General features: G+C 43.8%; 1 protein-coding gene and 1 long non-coding RNA gene across 3 annotated transcripts in view; one reads left to right on the forward strand and one right to left on the reverse strand.

Annotated features, from left to right (window-relative positions):
- The window catches only part of LOC140917411 (interferon-induced GTP-binding protein Mx1), a 33,804-nt gene extending 11,543 nt beyond the window's left edge, over window positions 1–22,261 (reverse strand). The window contains exons 1-8 of one of the 2 annotated variants that reach the window (XM_073360211.1): window positions 22,181–22,261; window positions 16,901–17,085; window positions 15,334–15,526; window positions 8,377–8,514; window positions 5,260–5,414; window positions 2,485–2,623; window positions 1,841–2,039; window positions 907–985 (exon numbers count right to left, since the gene is read on the reverse strand). In XM_073360211.1, coding sequence (XP_073216312.1) covers window positions 907–985; window positions 1,841–2,039; window positions 2,485–2,623; window positions 5,260–5,414; window positions 8,377–8,514; window positions 15,334–15,526; window positions 16,901–17,029 — 1,032 coding nt within the window. In that variant the 5' untranslated portion in view covers window positions 17,030–17,085; window positions 22,181–22,261. Of the gene's footprint in view, window positions 1–906; window positions 986–1,840; window positions 2,040–2,484; window positions 2,624–5,259; window positions 5,415–8,376; window positions 8,515–15,333; window positions 15,527–16,900; window positions 17,086–19,960; window positions 20,048–22,180 lie in introns of those variants that run through there. The other variant, XM_073360221.1, reaches the window with a different exon arrangement.
- On the forward strand, window positions 19,821–22,386 carry LOC140917419 (uncharacterized). Its single transcript, XR_012160828.1, has 3 exons — window positions 19,821–20,305; window positions 21,820–21,980; window positions 22,096–22,386. It is a non-coding gene; the product is annotated as an uncharacterized LOC140917419 (long non-coding RNA).
- Window positions 22,387–22,776: the final 390 nt, after the last annotated feature.

The following is a 22,776-nucleotide window of genomic DNA, read 5'->3' on the forward strand; positions in this document are numbered from 1 at the left end:
AAATAGAACATTTCAGAGTGTGACATGGAGCTTTATGAATCTTGCACGGCCCTTAAACGTCCAGGTATGCTCTGAAGTCTAAACCAACACTGCCTGTACTGAGAAAAGAATGGGGAAGGTTTAAAGAGTGGTGTTCTTCGGTGCTTCTCTTACATTAAAAAAAAGCAGTGTTGCTCTGCTGGTCTAGTACAGCATCCTAGTTAGAGAACCAGTGCATCTTAGCAACCTTTTCATTCTTACTGAACAGTTGTTTACAAAAGCACACATAGTATCTGAAATATTTCATATTCACTCTGTATAAATTATTCAGGCTTCCAAAAGTTGTCAGTGATGATAACAGTTCGCTCTAGTTAGCACTATTCATCCATAGATCTCAAAGCGCTTTACAAAAGAAAGCAAGTATCAGAATCCCTACTTTAAAGACAGGAACACTGAGTCATGGAGAGATTACGTGATTTGCCCATGGTTAAACAGGAGGTCAGCTGCAAAGCTGAGAATCGAATACTGGCCAACTGACTATCGCTGGGTAAAATTTTTGAAAGAATAGTTTATTCACTGAATAAAGCAGTTTCTGTCGACCCAAAACTATCTGAATATGATCCGATAGTTTCAGGTGCGGAAGAGCTGGACTCTTCTACTTCACTGACAAATTCCAAACATTTTTGGAACCAAGATGAATATTTCCCCCGATTATACCCCCGGTTTGGCAGCTGAACTGAAAAATCAATTAATCTCCCAGCTCTATACCTGACTACCAAGCCAAGGCTCCGTATAGTGGACCATGTACTTCCAGATTGCCATCAGGCAGGGTAATTAAAGCTATTCATAGAAATAATGTTCACAGGCCCAGTCCTCCAAAACTGCAGGGCTGGGTCCTTTTTTTTTTTGGTTTCTTTGTTCGCTTACATTAATGTGTTCCACAAGCTCACTTGTAAGTTTCTCTGCCAAAATGGGGATAGTGGCCTTGTTTTCATCCAGAAGAACTCTGAAACAGAATTAAGGAACATGAATATTCCTCGCAGTTGCTGAACAAGAGAGCAGTGTCTTCCCAAGCTCTGCAACACAAAGCAGGTAAATACAGTTTCTTCTGATCAAGCAGGGGAATGCTCGTGAAGGTGCAGCCATGGCCGCACTTCATCCTGCCAAGTCTGCTCATGCGCAAGATTAGATTTGAAACGATGAGCTGTTTGCTGAACAGACTGAGAACAGAAAAAGGTTCGGAACCATAACGTCAGAAAAAGGTCATGAGGTAAGAATATCCACCTTTATTGCTGTATTATAAGAACGTATGTACTGCTATATATGGTAGGGATACTGATTCAGAATGACTTTTGGGTTCAAAAATTCTCTTTATGACTGAAATGCTGAAAAGCAATCATCTGTGGAGGAGAGTGTTCTCCTGACACAGACCATATCTTTCCTGGGAGTGAGTTTCCCCCCATACTTCCCAGTGGATAGAACAATATGCATGAATGCCTGAGCCAGCAAAGCACTTTAAAGCACGTGCTTAACTTGACTCCTTTGGGACTACTTCAGAGTTTAATGGTCAGCATGTTTTTAAATGGTTTTCTGGATCAGGGCTTAAATCAAACCTGAATCTGAAAAGAAGCTGAGTTTAAGAGAAGTTAGTTGACATGTAAACTCTTTCTTGCATTTTGGAAAACACTACCACACAGACAATGCAAAACAAAGAAAGAAAACCCCCACCCCAAGCACCCCAAGCTAAGTTTGAGGATAATTCTCATTGTGGGCCTAACCCAAATCCGACGGGAGTGAGCAGGAATCTTTCCATTGACCTCAATCGACTTTGGATCAGGCCCTTTAACTGTTTGAAAACTACCTAAAATGTTCATGCTGCTCAAAGAATTCTCTCTCCTTCTGGATTGCAGAGGCCAGGGTGAGCTTGTCATCAATGTCTTGCTGCCCACGACATTTAACAATCCTATAACCCTTCCTTAGGTGGATGACAAGGTTTCGTACAATATCAACAACTGATGACTCAGTTCCCCTGTCCACCAAATCTGGTTTTGTCAGGATCCCTGTGAAGTAATATGATGAGAAGATTAGACAAGCACAGGAATTAATGATGGGAAAGATCTATTGCGGGTATCTGGTCACCCAATGCAGCACTGTTCCCGACAGCGTATACTAAAGCGACTTCTCCAGCTGTGCTGTAAGTTTCCCCGCCCCCCGCATCTCCTCCCACTTTTTCCAGGAACACCAAATGAATAGCAGAGCTTTTACAATATTAACTTTTAATGTTTTCAGTTTTCAAGATATTTATAGGCATAGTATCAATGGCAGTAGGGCCCCAAGTTGAGCTATCCGTTCCCTTTTATCGGTGTGCAAAATTCATGTTATTCCACAGAGCTTGTTTTTTCCTCATAGCAGGTAACTCTTGGCAGGGTTGGGGCAGGGTGGGAAGAATATTAGAACTCTATGACCTACCTTCCCCCCATTTGTATTTTTAAAAGTATGTCTCACCTAGAGTTCTGTCTCCATCAGGGTCTACCTCTTGAGCCATTTTCAGTGCCTCTGTTGTTGCGATATCCACATTACTTGGCACCACTACCAAATTTATAGTCTCTTGCTTAGCAATAAATTTTTTAATTAGCTTTTTGATCTGTAATAAAATATGGTAAGAAAGAAATGCAGCAAAGTTTGATGTGACAAATGGCTTTGGATGCCAGGCTGCTCATCATCTGACTAGGTGGAATGTCATACACACGATGGATACAATCATACAATAGAAGCTCAGGTGCAAATGTCAGTGGCTGAATTCAGCCTGATTATCTAAAGGTAATCCAAATGTGGTACATGCCGCAGAACAGACTGCTTTTATGTCAGCCTTGGGAAATGGTCATAAAATTTTACTAGGCCCGGAACACAATCTATTCAATGATGAATATTCTTATGATATTTTACTTGCATTAGAGACAACCAAATGCTATCGTCTATTCACAGCTAAGAAAAAAAATCTAGTTGGATTATATTTATACGTCAAGTTCAGGTAAAATGTAGAGCTAAATACATCTATCTCAAAAGTGTACTTCTCAAAAGAAAGCAAAATGTCTTTGCCTTTCAATGAGAAATTCATGAAAAGAAAAAAAAGGACATAAATTGTTACGCAAAAGTCAACATGGTTTCTGTAAAGGGAGATCATGTCTTATTAATCTATTAGAGTTCTTTGAGGGAGTTAACAAACATGTGGACAAGGGGGATCCAGTGGACATAGTGTACTTAGATTACCAGAAAGCCTTTGACAAGGTCCCTCACCAAAGGCTCTTACATATATTAAGTTGTCATGGGATAAAAGGGAAGATCCTTTCATGGATTGAGAACTGGCTAAAAGACAGGGAACAAAGGGTAGGAATAAATGGTAAATTTTCAGAATGGAGAGGGGTAACTAGTGGTGTTCCCCAAGAGTCAGTCCTAGGACCAATCCTATTCAACATATTCATAAATGATCTGGAGAAAGGGGTAAACAGTGAGGTGGCAAAGTTTGCAGATGATACTAAACTGCTCAAGATAGTTAAGACCAAAGCAGACAGTGAAGAACTTCAAAAAAAGATATCACAAAACTAAGTGACTGGGCAACAAAATGGCAAATGAAATTTAATGTGGATAAATGTAAAGTAAAGCACACTGGAAAAAATAACCCCAACTATACATACAATATAATGGGGGCTAATTTAGCTACAACAAATCAGGAGAAAGATCTTGGAGTCATAGACCAAAGGTCCATCTAGCCCAGTATCATAGACTTTAAGGTCAGAAGGGACCATTATGATCATCTAGTCTGACCTCCTGCACAACGCAGGCCATGGAATCTCACCCACCAACTCCTGTAACAAACCCCTAACTTATGTCTGAGCTATTGAAGTCCTCAAATCGTGGTTTAAAGACTTCAAGGTGCAGAGAATCCTCCAACAAGTGATCCTTGCCCCACACTGCAGAGGAAGGTAAAAAAACCCCAGGGCCTCTGTGTGATGAAGTGGGACTCTTCTTAATGTTTCCTCTGAATAGTATGGGGGTGCCTCAGTTTCCCCTAGGCAGTTCTTAAGTATCTAGGTGGTGGGGTAAGGGTGTATGATCATTGCAGAGCCCTAGAGGGCCGGTGTGTGCAGGAGTCTGGACACAGAGAATGGCCGACACCCTGTTTCCTGGCAACTGATGGCCTGGGCCCTTTCCCCCTGCCATTGTGGATAGTTCCACGCAGTGTGCAGCGGCAGCCAAAAAAGCAAAAGGGATGTTAGGAATCATTAAAAAAGGGATAGAGAATAAGACGGAGACTATCTTATTGCCCTTATATAAATCCATGGTACGCCCACATCTTGAATACTGTGTACAGATGTGGTCCCCTCATCTCAAAAAAGATATATTGGCATTAGAAAAGGTTCAGAGAAGGGCAACTAAAATGACTAGGGGTTTGGAACGGGTCCCAAATGAGGAGAGATTAAAGAGGCTAGGACTTTTCAGCTTGGAAAAGATATGGGGGGATATGATAGAGGTGTATAAAATCATGAGTGGTGTGGAGAAAGTGAATAAGGAAAAGTTATTTACTTGTTCCCATAATATAAGAACTAGGAGCCACCAAATGAAATTAATGGGTAGCAGGTTTAAAACAAATAAAAGGAAGTTCTTCTTCACTCAGCACACAGTCAACCTGTGGAACTCCTTGCCTGAGGAGGTTGTGAAGGCTAGGACTATAACAGGGTTTAAAAGAGAACTGGATAAATTCATGGAGGTTAAGTCCATTCATGGCTATTAGCCAGGATAGGTAAGAAATGGTGTCCCTAGCCTCTGTTTATCAGAGGGTGGAGATGGATGGCAGGAGAGAGATCACTTGATCATTACCTGTTAGGTTCACACCCTCTGGGGCATCTAGAATTGGCCACTGTTGGTAGACAGGATAGTGGGCTGGATGGACCTTTGGTCTGACCCAGTATGGCCATTCTTATATTCTTAGAAATTTCTTTAGTTTTGACCTATCTTTTTGCTAAATTTTGTCTGTAGGGCTGACCAGCATGTGTTTCATTCTAAGCGACCACCACACTTCTTTTCAGCACTTCCTCCATCAATAACTGTCCTGTCTGTTATCTGCAACATCTTTAATTCTGGTTATGAGCTAAGTGAACTGTATAGAACATTATTGTCTAGATCCTCCAGCAAAACCTTCTGTTTAAGATAATTTGTTCATTAGATCTCCACTAATGTAACTTAACTGTTTCCTAGCTCAGAACATGTATGTTGCATTACCTGTTCTCCAATGTCTTGTGGCTGATTCCCTACAGCCACCCTAGCAATCCCTGGCAGATCAATCAGTGTCAGATCTGGAACATTCGGAGAGCTAATTTCGAGGGAAATTAATTCCTGGCTAATGCCCACTCCTTCACCAGCCATTGCATCCTGGGCTACAAAGGAGGAAAGGGAAAGAGAAGGAAAGCAAAGTTTAGATCAGCACATATCAGAACTGAAAAGCCCCTGTTGCCACCTGTTTCTTTTAAAAAAAAAAAAAAAAGGCATTTTGGGACACAATCCTGCCCAGGCAAAAATCCCATGGAAATCAATCGACTCCTTTTCAGGATTTGAACCTTAATAAAACTTGAAGAATACACTGTCTATGACAGGGATTGCCAATCTTTGGCACGCGGCCCATCAGGGAAATCTGCTGGCAGGCCGGGACGGTTTGTTTACCTGCAGAGTCCACAGGTTCGGCTGATCGCAGCTCCCACTGGCCACGGTTCACCGTTCCAGGCCAATGGGGGCTGTGATCAGCCAAACTTGCAGACACTGCAGGTAAACAAACCGTCCCGGCCTGCCAACGGATTTCCCTGATGGGCCGCATGCCAAAGGTTGCTGATCCCTGGTCTATGAATTAAACTTTCAGAAATCTCAATGTACAAAAATCAAATATCTGGAGATGGCTTATAAAAATAATAATATAGTGTTACAATAAAATACTAAGTATTACACAATTGATTCATCATCTTCAAAATGCTGGACATGCATTAGTTAATCCTTGACAACCTTGCAAGGTACCAAAGGATTATTTTACACATTCTATAAATGGATGAAGTGAGGCATAGAGATTAAGTGACCTGTCCAAGTTTATATAGAAAATCTGTGGCAGAGCCACAAACAGAATGGAAGGATAGTGAGTGCCTGTACTTTGCTTTAACCATCAGGCCACACTGTCTAAATCAAACACCACCTCACAGAAGCCTGCTAGTACATGCGACTGATTTGTTAATTCAACATAACACCACCATTTTATAGCTCTGTATTGCTGCTATTTCTTGATATCAAGGTAAATAATTTCTCATGAGAAACCTTCAGACGCATAATTAGCTTATTTGACTTTTATGTCACTTACCTCGCTACCGTACCAGTTTTTTTAAATTATTTCTTGAAAACCTTTGAGAATAAATGGTCACCTTCCTTTTACACAGCATCATAGTGTACAAGTATATCACTGTTGTTACCACTGTTACAAAATTACCATAAATTTGTATGAAGTATTTCATGTAAGGTATCAATAGAAAAGTTATAGACTGCTAAGTATGATAATCCTGTTTATATGCACGAATCATATTTGTATGTGAAGTTATGAATATTTGCTATGTATTTGTATCTCAAACATGTGTGGTGTTCTTGGGTTCTCCGCCTCCCAAGTCAGATTTCCATCAGGTCTAACCATCCATGTATTGATGGGCTATTCAAGACACTCAACTCAGCCAGTGAGTTCCTCCTGTAGATATTTCAGAGGGCACCGAGTACGGTGACCATATTTCCAAAAAGGAAGACGGGATATGGCACGGGGCTGGCCCTCCCTCTCTTCCCCATGAGGCTGGCCCAAGCCGCTCGCCTGAGCTCCCCACCCCAAGGGTGGGGGGCATGCAGGGCTCGGGTGATCAGCAACACACATACTGGATAGGGTGACCATATTTGCCAAAGGCTGGGAGTGGAGTCTGTGCTCCCCCTCACATTCCTCCGCACCCACCTTTTTTGACAACAGTGGGAATCTGTCACGTTTGCTCTTGCCAACTGATCAAGTTGACAAGAACAAATGGGACAAATACTCGCTTTTGCCAAAGACAGCTGGGACAGGGCTTAAAAAAGGGACTGTCCCTGCCAAAATGGGATGTATGGTCACCCTAGCACTGAGGCAATCGCTGCACAGTGACTCAGCAAGACATGTGATAAGGATATGTGACTTAAGAATCCATCTTTTTGCCAGTAACTTTCCAGGCACATGGGCTAAAGTATAAAAAAGGATAATGTGACATCACTACTTTGTCTACATTCCTACTTCACTCCTCTGGAGGGTGATTTCTAACAAGGAAGCTTTGAACAAGGGACTGATGACCCCCAACTTACTTGGGTGATCCAGAGAGACTTTTTGCAAGCTAGAGGACTTACCATCACTGCTATGATCCTGACCTCCAGACCCTAAAATCAGTTGTAATGTATATGATCCTTTTAATCATTTAATAACTCTCTTCTTTTATTTTATATCAATAAACATTTAGTTTTAGATTACTAAAGGATTGGCATCTGCGTTGTATTTGGTAAAATGCTAAAGTTTATAATTTGACCTGGCGTGTGTGTCTGACCCTTTGGGATTAGAAGAACCTTATGTATGGTGAATCTAGCTTTCAGTAACCTTTCATCATAAAGTCCAGTGGTCTGGGTGATAAGCCAGGGACTGGAATGCCTAAGGAGACTGTGTTTTTGTCTTCTTGTTCACCAGTATGGTGATACTTTTGTTACTGGCTTGATCAACTTTAATGACAGAATAACCACCAGTTTAGAGTGTGCCTGTTTCTCAGCAGTCTGTCCTGAGCTGGCATTTGCAGCTATGTCCCACTTAGGCACAGTGACATATACTTAAAACCAAACAGTGTTACGACCAATAACGATGAATGTAAGTATGCAATCTATGACAACAAGGACAATGAAAAGTTAAGCTTCAGAGCGTAAGATGATAGCCCTTAGGGGTGGGAGAGATGTTTTCTCCCATCACGTGGAACACTGTACAACTAGCTAACTACATGTTTTTTTGTCTTCCCATAGAATACTAGGTATTGACCAATGCCAAGTGTAAGATGGTGATTCAGATACTCTATGGCCTGAGCTGGTCTGAAAACTCCTGGAGCAAATCACTTTTGATGTAAAATGCTGCAACGCCACTGAGATCAGCTGAGTTGTGCCGGTTTATTCCAGGTGTGAATGTGGCTCCCTGTGTTCCTGGCATTCTCAGCAGTTATGATTAGGGTGTTAATTTGGGAAATGTTATGCTGCCTAACAGAAGGGAATAGAGGATGAAAAGGAGGATCTGATGAATTAAATCAGAATGCAATAAATAGCACTTACCTTTTCTTATTTCTTTTTCCACCACTGAGGGATCATGGAGTTCATCATCTATATCCCGGTAACTAATTTTCCCTTTCCAGTCCCGCTGAGGAGCCAGTTTTTTCAGTTTGAGCACTAAGGGACATCTGGTAACAATACCTGCAGTTGCCCATAAAGAGAGTTAATTCTGTTAATGAGCATCCTTGTTACTTTGAATGGGTACAGAGCACACCACAGAATGTAGCTTTTCCCACAGTATGCAGAAGAGTGCCCAAAGCATAGGTGGCGACTACGCTGGAGCACCCACGGGGAAAAATTGGTAGGTGCTCAGTACCCACTGGCAGCCAAGCTCCCTGCCCCAGCTCACCTCCGCCTCCTCCCCTGAGCACACTGTCCCCGCTTCTCCTCCCAGAGCTTGCCACCGCAAAATTTTGCGGTGTAACAAGCTGTGGGAAGGAGGGGGGAGGAGTGGGAATGTGGTACGCTCAGGGGAGGAGGCGGGGAAGAGGCGGGCCCAGGGTGGGGATTTGGGGAAGGAGTCCAATGGGGCAGAAAGGGGGCGGAGTTGGGGCAGGGACTTTGGGGAAGGGGTTGGAATAGGGGCAGGGCAGGGGTGGAGCGAGCACCCACTGACACCAGGAGAAGTTGGCGCCTGTGGCCCAAAGCTTTCAGTGTGTTCACACAGCTCACACACTATGGAATATCTGAGAGTTGGGAAAGGATGCTGGGCATTGGTAGCGCAGTGAGGAAAACTATCATGCCATTTGTATGCAGCACTGCGCAGTGACCATATTTTAAAAGTTCTTTCTGTTTTGAAAGTTTTCACATTTGTTTGAAAGCTATTTCATATAGTTAAAATGGGTAATGGAAACCAGTAATATATATCTGAAGAGAGAGGAAACTTTAAAGGTGTGTGTATGCTAGATGCTTTATACCTCGCACAGCCATTTGAAGTATCAAATCCCTTCTATAGAATTGTACCCTGATCCTGTTCTATAGTAGGGAAATGATTTTGTATTGTATTGTATAGGATTATTTTAAAAAAAGCTATACATGCATTAATTTCTACAGGTTTTTAAGAGTAATTTCTATAGAACCTGTTTAATTTTAATAAATGTTAAGGCCAGAAAGGACCATTATGACCATGTAGTCTGACCTCCTACATAACACAGGTCTTAGAATTGCACCCAGTGATGCCTGCATCAGGCCAATATCTTCCTGTCATACTAGTGCATATCTTTTAGAAAAAACATCCAGTCTTGATTTTCATTTTCATAGAACCCTACTGGTTTCAACTCTATTAATCTCCATGGCACTTTCCCTTAGGAAATAGCAGCTGAACTTGATGGATACAAACAAGGAGGAGATTTCCACTCTGACCTACATCACACCCAGAAGGTGTCAAGTGAAGCAAGGCTGCGGAAGAGTGCTCTGGAAGTACTGTGGTTTACCTGCCTTGTCCCTGCCAGTTCTTCTGTGGTTAGAGAGAGTAAAGTGACTTAGAATAACAACACCTTTTGCCAAGCTTTAACAAGGTATCTTTTGTAAATACCTGGAACACAATGAATGTGACTCCTGTTTAGACACTAGCTTTAGCATATACTGTCAGAAGGTCTTTTGCATGCCCATACGGCTGCCTGGGTCATGTGAGCTGCAGGTGTGTGTCCTCCTGTGCCAGCACAGGGTTCATATTCTGCTTCTGTACCAAATGACTGGAGGATAGCTAATGTGATGCCAATTTTTAAAAAGGGCTCCAGAGGTGGTCCCAGCAATTACAGGCAAGTAAGTCTGACTTCAGTACCAAACAAACTGGTTGAAACTCTAGTAAAGAACAGAATTGTCAGACATATAGATGAACATAATTTGTTGTGGAAGAGTCAACATGGTTTTTGTAAAGTGATATCATCTCTCACCAATCTACTAGTATTCTTTGAGGGGGTCAACAAACATGTGGACAATCCAGTGGATATACTGTACTGAAATTTTCAGAAAGGCTTTGACAAAGTCCCTCACCAAAGGTTCTTAAGCAAAGTAAGCTGTCATGGGATAAGAGGGAAGGTCCTCTCATGGATTGATAACTGGTGAAAAAATAGGAAATAAAGGGCAGGAATAAACCGTCAGTTTTCAGAATGGAGAGAGGTAAATAGTGGTGTCCCCCAGGGGTCTGTACTGGGACCGGTACTATTTGACATATTCATAAATGATCTGGAAAAAGAGGTAAACAGTGAAGTGGCAAAATTTGCAGATGATACAAAACTCAAGATAGTTAAGTCCAAAGCAGACTGTGAAGAGCTATAAAGGGATTGCACAAAACTGGGTGACTGGGTAACAAAATGGCAGATGAAATTCAATGTTGATAAATGCAAAGTAATGCACATTGGAAAACATAATCCCAACTATACACATAAAATGATGGGGTCTAAATTAGCTGTTACCACTCAAGAAAGAGATCTTGGAGTCATTGTGGATAGTTCTCTGAAAACATCCACTCAATGTGCAGTGGCAGTCAAAAAGCTAACAGAATATTGGGAATCATCAAGAAAGGGGTAGATAATAAGCCAGAAAATATCATATTGCCGCTATATAAATCCATGGTAGGCCCGCATCTTGAATACTGCGTGAAGGTGTGGTCACCCCATCTCAAAAAAGACATTTTGGAATTGGAAAAGGTTCAGAAAAGGGCAACAAAAATGATTAGGGGTTTGGAACGGCTTCCGTATTAGGAGAGATTAATAAGACTGGGACTTTTCAGCTTGGAAAAGAGACAACTAAGGGGAGATATGATAGAGGTCAATAAAATCATGACTGGTGTGGAGAAAGCAAAGAAGGAAGTGTTATTTACTTCTTCTCATAACACAAGAACTAGGGGTCATGAAATGAAATTAATAGGCAGCAGGTTTAAAACAAACAAAAGGAAGTATTTCTTCATACAACGCACAGTCAACCTGCCCCACCCCAGCTCCCACTGGCCGGTTTCTAGTACTGGGTCGCGACCTGAAGTTTGAAAACCACTGTTCTAAGATATTGATCAGTGTTTAAAATCTTTCTGTGGCTCTGATGAAGGAAAACTTTATTTTAAATATGAAAATAGAGCCTATGGAAAACGAAATTAAAAGCTGCACCTTGGCATAAGGAATGGTGTGGAATATACTGAAATACTGGATGTTATCAGAAAATAGTTTCATGTGCTTGAAACATTACTGCCCATCAAATATGAGCCACCCTGATACTGTGGAGGTGTATTAGATTCCTTGCGGAATTTCAGTAACATACTCACTGAATGCGGCAACCCCACTGAAAACATGGCTAAGCTAAAGTATCAAGTCCCCTTTATATCTTTCTGTGATTGGAATTGGGTGCTGGTTATGAAGAGATCTAACAAATGATTTCTTGGACTAAAAAATGTTTCCTTAATATGTTTCCTGATCTGTGTAGATCAACCATAATGATTAAGCAAAAATTAGATATACTATATCAAAAGTGATAAAAATTCAATATTTATTGAGGAATTGAAAGATTTTTCAACTGGTAGGGAGTTTGCAGTTTGTTTTATTTAATGTAATGAATAAGGATGTACATCCTTCTGAACTGCAAAAAGTCCCTCTTACCTAGTAGAACACTTCTAGATGTTTCCCACCTGACTGGAAAAAGTGACTTACTGCCCAGGGATATGGTCATAACTTGAACTGCTCAAAAATTTTCTGACAATTTCCAGCAATGTTCTGAATCAGAAAATGCTGATTCAACAAAATCAAAATGTTCATGGAATCATAGAACTGGAAGGAACCTCAAGAGGTCATCTAGTCCAGTCCCCTGCACTCATGGCAGTACTAGGTATTATTTAGACCAGTCCTGACAGGTATTTGTCTAATCTGCTCTTAAAAATCTCCAATGATGGAGATTCCATAATCTCCCCAGGCAATTTATTCCAGAGCTTAACCACCCTGACAGTGAGGAAGTTTTTCCTAGTGTCCAACCTAAACCTCCCTTGCTGCAATTTAAGCCCATTGCTTCTTGTCTTATCCTCAGAGGTTAAGAAGAACAATTTTCCTCCCTCCTCCTTGTAACAACCTTTTATGTACTTGAACACTGTCTCAGTCTTCTCTTTTCCAGACTAAACAAACCCAATTTTTTCAATGTTCCCTCATAGGTCATGTTTTCTAGACCTTTAATCATTCTTGTTGCTCTTCTCTGGACTTTGTCCAATTTCTCCACATCTTTCCTGAAATGTGGCACCCAGAACTGGACACAATACTCCAGCTGAGGCCTAATCAAAGTGTAGTAGAGCAGAAGAACTACCTCTCATGTCTTACTTACAACACTCCTGGAAATACATCCCAGAATGATGTTCGCTTTTTTTACAACAGTGTTACACTGTTCACTCCTATTTAGCTTATGGTCCGCTATGACCCCGAGATCCGTTTCTGCAGTACTCATTCCTAGGCAGTCATTTCCCATTTTGTATGTGTGTAACTGATTGTTTCTTCCTAAATAGAGTATTTTGCATTTGTCCTTATTGAATTCCATCCTATTTACTTCAGACAATTTCTCCAGTTTGTCCAGATCATTTTGTATTTTAATCCCATCATCCAAAGCACTTGAAACCCCTCCCAACTTGGTATCATTCGCAAACTTTATAAGCGTACTCTCTATACTATTATCTAAATCATTGATGAAGATATTGAACAGAACTGGATCCCGAACTGATCCCGGCAGAAACCCACTCATTATGCCCTTCCAGCATGACTGTGAACCACTGATAACTACTCTCTGGGAACGGTTTTCCAACCAGTTTTGCACCCGCCTTATAGTAGCTCCATCTAGGTTGCATTTCCCTAGTTTGTTTATGAGAAGGTCATGTGAGACCGTATCAAAAGCTTTACTCAAATCAAGATATACCACATGCCCCCTATCTACAAGGCTTGTTACCCTGTCAAAGAAAGCTATCAGGTTGGTTTGGCATAATTTATTCTTGACAAATCCATGCTGACTGTTACTTATCACCTTATTATCTTCTAGATATTTGCAAATTGATTGCTTAATTATTTGCTCCATTATCTTTCTGGGTACAGAAGTTAAGCTGACTGGTCTGTAATTCCCTGGATTGTCCTTATTTTCCTTTTTATAGATTGTCACTATATTTGCCCTTTTCCAGTCTTCTGGAATGTCTCCCGTCTTCCATAACTTTTCAAAGATAATTGCTAATGGCTCAGATATCTCCTCAGTCAGCTCCTTGAGTATTCTAGGATGCATTTCACCAGGTCCTGGTGACTTGAAGACCTCTAACTTGTCTAAGTAATTTTTAACTTGTTCTTTTCCTATTTTAGCCTCTGATCCTACCACATTTTCACTGGCATTCACTATGTTAGATGTCTAATCACCACCAACCTTCTTGGTGAAAACCGAAACAAAGAAGTCATTAAGCATCTCTGCCATTTCCACATTTTCTGTTGTTATTCCCACCCCCCATCCATCATTGAATAATGGGTCTACCCTGTCCATGGTCTTCCTTTTGCTTCTAATGTATTTGTAGAATGTTTTCTTGTGACCCTTTATGTCTCTAGCTAGTTTGATCTCGTTTTGTGCCTTGGCCTTTCTAATTTTGTCCCTACATACTTGTGTTATTTGTTTATGTTCATCCTTTGTAATTTGACCTACTTTCCACTTTTTGTAGGACTCTTCTTTGATTTTTAGATCATTGAAGATCTCCTGGTTAAGCCAGGGTGGTCTCTTGCCCTACTTCCTATCGTTCCTATGCAGTGGGATAGTTTGCTCTTATGCCCTTAATAAAGTCTCTTTGAAAAACTGCCAACTGTCTTCAATTGTTTTTCCCCTTAGACATGCTTCCCATGGAATCTTACCTACCAACTCCCTGAGTTTGCTAAAGTCTGCCTTCTTGAAATCCATTGTCTTTATTGTGCTGTTCTCCCTCCTACCATTCCTTAGAATCATGAACTCTTATCATTTCATGGTCACTTTCACCCAAAACTGCCTTCCACTTTCAAATGCTCAACCAGTTCCTCCCTATTTGTCAAAATCAAATCTAGAACAGCCTCTCCCCTAGTAGCTTTCTCCACCTTCTGAAATAAAAAAATTGTCTCCAATACATTCCAAGAATTTGCTGGACAATCTGTGCCCTGCTGTGTTACTTTCCCAACAGATGTCTATCTAGTTGAAGTCCCCCATCACCACCAAGTCCTGTGCTTTGGATGATTTTATTAGTTGTTTAAAAAAAGCCTCATTTACCTCTTCTTCTTAGTTAGGTGCTCTGTAGTAGACCCCTACCATGATATTACCCTCATTTTTTACCCCTTTTATCCTTACCCAGAGACTTTCAAGTTCTTCCTGCTTATTCCCTATACTTTTCACATTAGTATACAGACATCTAAGATACTGATTTGATTCCTTCCCCCCCCCACCCAGTTCTGTGTTGTCTCTCCTTTATCTCCTTTATGATGCATGGGGATGTGTTGATTTAACCAAAATTTAATTTAGAAAAACCTAAACTATTGACTTAGATTTATTTTCATTTCAGATGACTTTTTGTTTCAATTTTTATTTTATATTCTAAGTTATAATAGAACATAAAGTCAACACTGAAACAAAACAAAACATTCTGATGCTACCGAATCTAACTGTTTCAACTGACCCAAAATAATGTTTCCAAAAGTTGTTTCACAATTAAGTCTGAAATACTATGTTTTATTCCCACATGGAATGAAAGCAAATTTCAAAATAGTGGAATTTCCCACAAAAGGGATGTTCCAGGTGCCACACAGTTCTCATCATAACAGCGTTTTCTGTATGATGGGATGAGGAAAATACAAATTCTTTTGGGTTGCGTCAGGGATGAATCTAAACCCAACTTTCAGTATCCCCAAACTGACATGAATTACAGAATATCAGATAGAAACACACCACTGCGACTCGGGGAAGAGTCCGATTTCTGAGATGAAAAGCTGAAAGGTAAATTCTTACCACTGCCTCTAGGGAGAGCAACTCCGGACAGGGCTTCTAGAACCGAGCTTTTTCCAGAACTCTGGTCTCCAATCACTGCAATTGCTGGCAAAGCCAGGTCCTTTTCTACTCCGAGCGCTCTCAGGGAGTCAATGAGATCAATACAGGGACGGATTTTCTCCTCATATTGGTTGTACAAGGTGTGTTCTGCGTTCTGTAAGAAAAACGTTACATTTCATTTGAGCTCATTTCACAGAATCAGGCAAAGTTAAACATGTCTGTGCCATAAACGATGTACATCATCAGCAAACTGTCCTTCACCCCACCATACCACTAGCTTTGTACTGTGAGCTACAAGCCTTCTGTAGTATTCTTGACAAGGTAAACACGTTTCTGTAAATTCAGCAAAATTTAGCTAATTTACACCAATGGCTGAAATATCCATTGCAAATTACTGAATTTTATAAATTAGCAAGTGAATACACAATAAGAAAAGCAAGAACACCACCCCATCAAATATCCTTTCTTCAGTTATTTTTGGTAACTGCAGTTTTTTCTTTTATCTATAATGCATCATATATTTACAGTGCAAATATCTGTAATAAAAAATAAATATAAAGTGAGTACTGTACACTTTGTATTCTGTATTGTAATTGAAATTAATATATTTGAAAATGTAGTAAACATCCAAAAATATTTAAAATAAATGGTATTCTATTGTTTAACAGCGTGATTAATCTCGTGATTAATTGTGATTAATTTTTTTTAATCGCTTGACAGCCCTAATGTTATGCTATAACAGGTCAGGCAACTTCCTATCTTAATCTAAAATTTGGTATCTGTGTATAGAGCTAAAAAGCTAAATTCTTATCTTCCATCTTGAATTAAAAACACTATTTCAGGAAACAAATATATCAAAACACAAATCCAGAATAGCTATCTTTAGTGATAAGTCAGACAATACTTATCACCAGGGGAAAATATTTTTGAACCCCCTGATCATAACTGCAATGATTATTATCTAATAACTTTATTATTTAACTGGTTTATTAACTTTAATATAAACTTTTCAAATGTCTATTCTGATTTTCTCAGTGTTAAACATAAGAAACATAAATATAAGAAATATTAAATAAGAGTCTTGGTATTTCTATCAATTTCTATCGAATACACTGGAGCCTCATGTAGAAGAACAAAAACCCAAATACCATGATACCCGTTTAAAGTTTCTAATTGTGAATATTCATTAAGATATACATTCTAGGGGAAAGTTGGAGTTAGGCTGTGGCCCTTCTATTTTCTATGCCTACATTTTTTTTTTACACCTGCAAATGAAATGCAGGTGCAAATCTTAGTAATTACATGACTGCGCATTAAAATCTTAGAAGAGTTGTCAGGTGTGAGCAGGATTGGTGCTCACACTTGCACACACAATCACACACAGAGACAGAAAGAACTGTTTTGATCTGTGTCTGCAGATTGTGTATGCAGAAGTGAGCCCAGACCACTGAAAATTCAGCCCTGACAGCAGCTGAACATTAATCTCAGAGGAGTCAGTTTTCACTCAAATGCCAAATATCTGACTTGCCTTATTCTGTTGCTCTTGGAAATTATATATTCCCCCTTGCTGTTTCATCTTTTCTTGGTGATATTCCTCAGACTCCGCCCATTGGACTGTTGCTGTGTGTCTCACACAGCAGCCCTGGGACTTGTCCATTAACTGTCTGTCACTGAAAAGCAAATGTCTGGTCCAGCAACTCTTCTATACGGCTCCTGAAATGATAGAAGGGCTTGAGTGGATTCAGCTCTGCAATAGTAATAACTGTGGACAAAGTCAAAACCATATTGTTATTGGTTGGGCCAGATCTCTGCTAGAATCAGCTGGTGTAGTTCTTTTCAAACCAATGGATGTGTGTTGGTTTGTACCAGCCGAGATTCTGACCCCTTATTTTGCTCCTGCGGGAATTCTATGCCAAAAAATTAAAAATTCTGTGCATATTCTAAAATTCCACATATTATATTTGTCAAAATAACACAGTATAATCACACCAGTTTCAATTATTTTGGTAATTTATTTCAAAATACCTGTCAGCAAGTAGGTCTGTAACAATACAGACAACAAAAAAGATTCCCCCAGATGCAGAGAGCTAAAGAAACCTCTGTACGCACATGATCCGCACTACAGGATCAAGGTATAAGTGACCCTAAAGTAGGGGAGATGGGGAGGAAGGCAGAGAGCACATTAGTCAGTTGAGAGACTGCATTAGCTTAGTGGGGGCTGTCCCCAGCCTCTTCCCAGGGAGAGGTGAGAGTGCTCCCTGCTTCTCTCAGGTCAAACAGACCCCAAGACCCACTTAGCTGCGCCTAGCACCCTCCCTTCTTTCACTCTCCTTCCCTCAGGATCCTTGTCCCAGGGTCTTTTCTCCCTCAGCTCCTTCTCCCACACTCAGTGTCCCCTCCCTCAGGGCACAGCCCTGGGCCCTCACCTCTCCCTAGAGATTGACTCCCCTTTCCCATCCCACTGGCCCGCCCCCCACCACTGGAGACTCTCTGCTTCTGCCCCTCAACCACCTCTGGGGCCCCTGTGCTTCCCCTCCCACTTTGACTGACTCTTTACTTGCCTGCCCCATCCTCAGAGGCCCTAGTGCAGTGGAGGAAACTGATCATGTGAGCTGCAACCGGACAACCCCGACTCCTGGAGGAGGGGATCTGCCTGGGTGCGGCAGCAGGTAAGAGCTCCAATGGGGGCTAGGCCTTTTGCTGCAAGCAGACCTCTGGTGTGAAACTTGGGAGAGGAGGGAGGAGCCCCTCCACCCTCCTTAAATGACGCCCCTGGCCAAGGCTCCCCAACAGCTGCTTGTGTCAGCCCCAGCCCAATTCATTTTTCAAAAGGACGAATCTGGACAACTTGTGGCTGACTCTTTACTCTGGAGGCTCTGCTTCTTGGGGCCACTCCCTTTGCTTAAAAGTGGTCTGTAAAAGAACAAAAAAGGGGTTGTGGCCTTTTTGCTGCATTATATTATGAAAAAGAGAACTGGAAGTTTTTTCTTTTTTCTTTTCCTGTTTAGTTTTAATGTAGTAAAAATTCAGGTTTTGTCTCTCCTCCTTTTCCTGGAAGAATGTCTGAATGGCTGGAGAAACAGGAGGTTTATGATCTCAAAGTTACTTAGGCAATTAGACTGATTGAGAGAGGCAGTGATTTTTTTTTCTTTAATGTAGTTGGTTTAAAAATGGAGGGGGTGTTTGTTTTACTGAAAACCTACTTAATTGAGATGCTTGAAAAAAGGAGTAGGAAGAAAAATTCGTTAGTAGAAGTATAACTCTCGTCCCTTTAATTAATGGCTGACCCAGACTTCTGGGTCTTCTAAAACAAGCCTATAGCAAAATGCGGAAGACTAGACTTAACATTAGTTATAGTTCTAATGTAGAAAACCAGCAGGAAAAAAACCAGAACTTTTAAAAAACACCAGCCATTTAGGGTTTCTTTATACTTCATAAACAAGAAAAAATGGTACATGCCCTTTGTTGTTGTCAACAGGACTGCTGCTAGCAAAATCACACATATTATTCCCTTCCAGAGCAACTTGTAATGCCATTCATCAATATAATGCTGGGTTAATTTTTTCCTTCGCCTTTATGTATTTATCTCCCAATGTGTCATGAATCCATTCCTAAATACACCTGAAATAGCACCCACTAATTTCATTGTTAGTAATTAAAATTATGCATTAATTAACAAGCTTTTTAATATGTGACCCAGACTCGAATCCTGCTCACTTCCCCATGGCTGTTTCCGAGCTGTGGTGCTAAAAGAAATAGCCAAAATTTAGGGCATGTCTACACCACCACTTATGCTGGTAAAACTGGTCAGCTCAGGGGTGTGAATATTCCAGTCCCTTGAGTGACATAAATTACGCTGGCGTAAGTGGTAGTGTGCACAGTGCTACGTTGGCAGAGGAGTTTCTCCCGCTGCTCGTTAGGGGTGGTTTAATTATGTGGAGGAGAGATCTCTCTCCCCTCATCTTAGAGTAGCTACATCAGAGATCTTAGAGCAGTGCAGCTGCGCCGTTGTAAGCTCTATGGTTGAGACATGGCCTTACTTCAGTCACTAAATCAAGCAGCTGTAGAAACTGAGTGCACAGGGGACCTGACTGTTTAGTAAGAAGGTGCCATTTTCCCACACCCTCTTTCCCAAACATAATTTTAATTCAACTTTTCTCCACCGGAAAAGCGGCACAGACTTCTGCCTGCGATATTGTTGTGACTGCCTCAGAACTATGGCCCTCAACCCAGAGGCCGAGATTGGGGCAGGGCCGGGGCGGGGTATTGCCCCCCAAACCGTATACCGGTCCTTCACCCATAGGCCTTCACCCATAGGCGCCCGCGCCCGCGCCCCTGCCGCGCCCGCAGCCCCGTGCGGGGCCAGCAGTGGGCGGAGCCTGCCGGAGGCCCGGGGGCGGGGCTCTGGGGTTAAATCAGCGCGAGCTGCGCGCCCGTGTCTTGGGCAGCGGGGGGCGGGATTTAACCCCGGGACACGCCGTGCCCTGGCCCGGGGCCCCCTCTCACTGGCGCCCCCCCTGCAGGGGGCTGCTCCACAGGACGGGGGCTGCAAGGGTGGAAGCTGTGCGGAGCAGGGAGGGAGGCTCACCCGCAGCCACAGGGGACGCGGGCCGGAGGACTCAGGAGGCGCACCGGGCAGCTGGCCGCAGAGGAGCGGCGCTTTGGCGGGGCTGCCCCCCCGCTCCTCCTAAGTCCTCCCGCCCGTGCTCGCAGGGCCGGCTTCAGAAAGGGGGCGGGGCTTTAAGGGCTGCAGGGCGGGGCGCCGGGGCCCACTTCGGCCCGGGCTGCCGCCCCTAAAGCTCTTGGGGTGCGGCCCTGCCGGGCAGGGGGGAGGCAGCTCTGAGAATCGCGGCCAAGGGGAGCTGCGGGGGGGCGGTGCCTGCGGGGCAAGCACAGGGCTGCGCAGCCCCACACCGAATGGGAGCTGCCCCAGGTTAGTGCTCCAAACCCCTGCCCCAGCCCTGAGCCCCCCTCCCTCACCCTAACTCCTGACCAGATCCCCCCCAGCCTGCTCCCACACCATTGCTCCCACCCGGACCCCGCACCCCAACCCTGAGCCCCCCCCCCCGCACCATTGCTCCCACCCGGACCCCGCACCCCAACCCTGAGCCCCCCCCCGCACCATTGCTCCCACCCGGACCCCGCACCCCAACCCTGAGCCCCCCCCCGCACCATTGCTCCCACCCGGACCCCGCACCCCAACCCTGAGCCCCCCCCGCACCATTGCTCCCACCCGGACCCCGCACCCCAACCCTGAGCCCCCCCCCGCACCATTGCTCCCACCCGGACCCCGCACCCCAACCCTGAGCCCCCCCCCGCACCATTGCTCCCACCCGGACCCCGCACCCCAACCCTGAGCCCCCCCCCGCACCATTGCTCCCACCCGGACCCCGCACCCCAACCCTGAGCCCCCCCCCGCACCATTGCTCCCACCCGGACCCCGCACCCCAACCCTGAGCCCCCCCCCGCACCATTGCTCCCACCCGGACCCCGCACCCCAACCCTGAGCCCCCCCCCGCACCATTGCTCCCACCCGGACCCCGCACCCCAACCCTGAGCCCCCCCCCGGCACCATTGCTCCCACCCGGACCCCGCACCCCAACCCTGAGCCCCCCCCCCCGCACCATTGCTCCCACCCGGACCCCGCACCCCAACCCTGAGCCCCCCCCGCACCATTGCTCCCACCCGGACCCCGCACCCCAACCCTGAGCCCCCCCCCGCACCATTGCTCCCACCCGGACCCCGCACCCCAACCCTGAGCCCCCCCCCGCACCATTGCTCCCACCCGGACCCCGCACCCCAACCCTGAGCCCTCCCCCGCACCATTGCTCCCACCCGGACCCCGCACCCCAACCCTGAGCCCCCCCCCGCACCATTGCTCCCACCCGGACCCCGCACCCCAACCCTGAGCCCCCCCCCCCCCCGCACCATAACTCCCACCCAGACCCTCCACCTCCAGCCCACTCCCCCACCCTAACTACCTCCCAGACCCTGCATCCTGAGCTCCCGGAGGAGAATGCAGAAAAAAAAATGAAAACCAGGGTTGGGGTGGGGGGAGAGATAAGAGAGAATTCCTGCCTCTCTCCCTCAATCCCTCGTTGGGGTGGGGGGGCAGGATCTAGGGATGGGTTCTGTTGGTCCCCTCCCAGGGCAGGGGTACAGGATCTAGGGAGGTCCCTATGGGGTGCAGGGGGTTCCTGGAGGCTGAAGGGGGGTCTGTTGGTCCCTCCTTGAGTCAGGGGGGATGGGATATGGGGGGGTTCCCCATGCAAGTGCAGGGGTGTCAATGGGGCTGTGGAGGTGGTCTGTCAACTGGTAAACCTGGAATTTAGACCTATACCCACTATTAATAGTATTAAGCCCTCCCTACAACCCCCCCAAATTTAGAAGTCAAACTATGCCTATGTCTAAATCCCATCCTCTTTGTTATACTTTAACTTCACACAGCATCCCAGAGGAGATCAAAGTTGGACCAGACGTAGTGTTCACAGCACTGAAAACTATTAGAGGGTTATCCAGGCTGTCTGTCTCTCTCTCACACACTCATCTAAAAATGCAGTGCACTTTAACAATTTAAAACGTTGGCTCCCAAGCACATCCTCAAAGAGGTAACAAACTTTGTATTTATTTTGCATCCTGTATCATTATGCTGGTAGGGATACTGATAATTTTATAGGGAAAATGCCTATGCCCAATAATTCATTTATTCCTCTCTTATTTCAGATTTCCTTGCAGTGTCTGCCAGCCACCCACACTTAGCTATGAAAAGAGATGAATTAAACATACCCACAAACTTTTAAATACTTACTGAGAAGAGGCGAAAGAAATTCCTTCCTGTATTGTGCTCGGTTCAAGAAAAAACTAATACAGAATTCTTTTGTTCTTAACCTTGTCACCAGCTCCACCTACAATACATGACAGAAAACAGGAGAAATGAAAGTTACTCAAAAGCTTACCATTTGGTGGCAGCACTGTGAAATTGATTTTGTAATGCAATACATTTTCTTTCTTTTACACTTTTGTCATTAACTCCATCCACATTCTCAGGCAGTAATCAGGGGAAATGAAACTAACTTGAAAGAGTATCTTAGCATCACTGTAAATTAGTTTCACAGTGGAATTCATGTTTCCAGAATCAGTGTTGCATTTACTCTCACATGTTCATAGAATCATAGAACCTGGGTTCTATGACTGGAAGGGCCCTCAGGAGGTCATCTAGTCCAACCACCGGCTCAAAGCAGGATCAATCCCCAACTAAATCAACCCAGCTAGGGCTTTGTCAGGCCTGACCTTAAAAACTCCTAAGGAAGGAGATTCCCCCACCTCCCTAGGTAACCCATTCCAGTACTTCACCACTCTCCTAGTGAAAAAGTTTTTCCTAATATCCAACCTAAACCTCCCCCA

This window comes from Lepidochelys kempii, chromosome 1 (genome assembly GCF_965140285.1).
Source record: "Lepidochelys kempii isolate rLepKem1 chromosome 1, rLepKem1.hap1, whole genome shotgun sequence".
Classification (NCBI taxonomy): Eukaryota; Metazoa; Chordata; order Testudines; family Cheloniidae; genus Lepidochelys; species Lepidochelys kempii.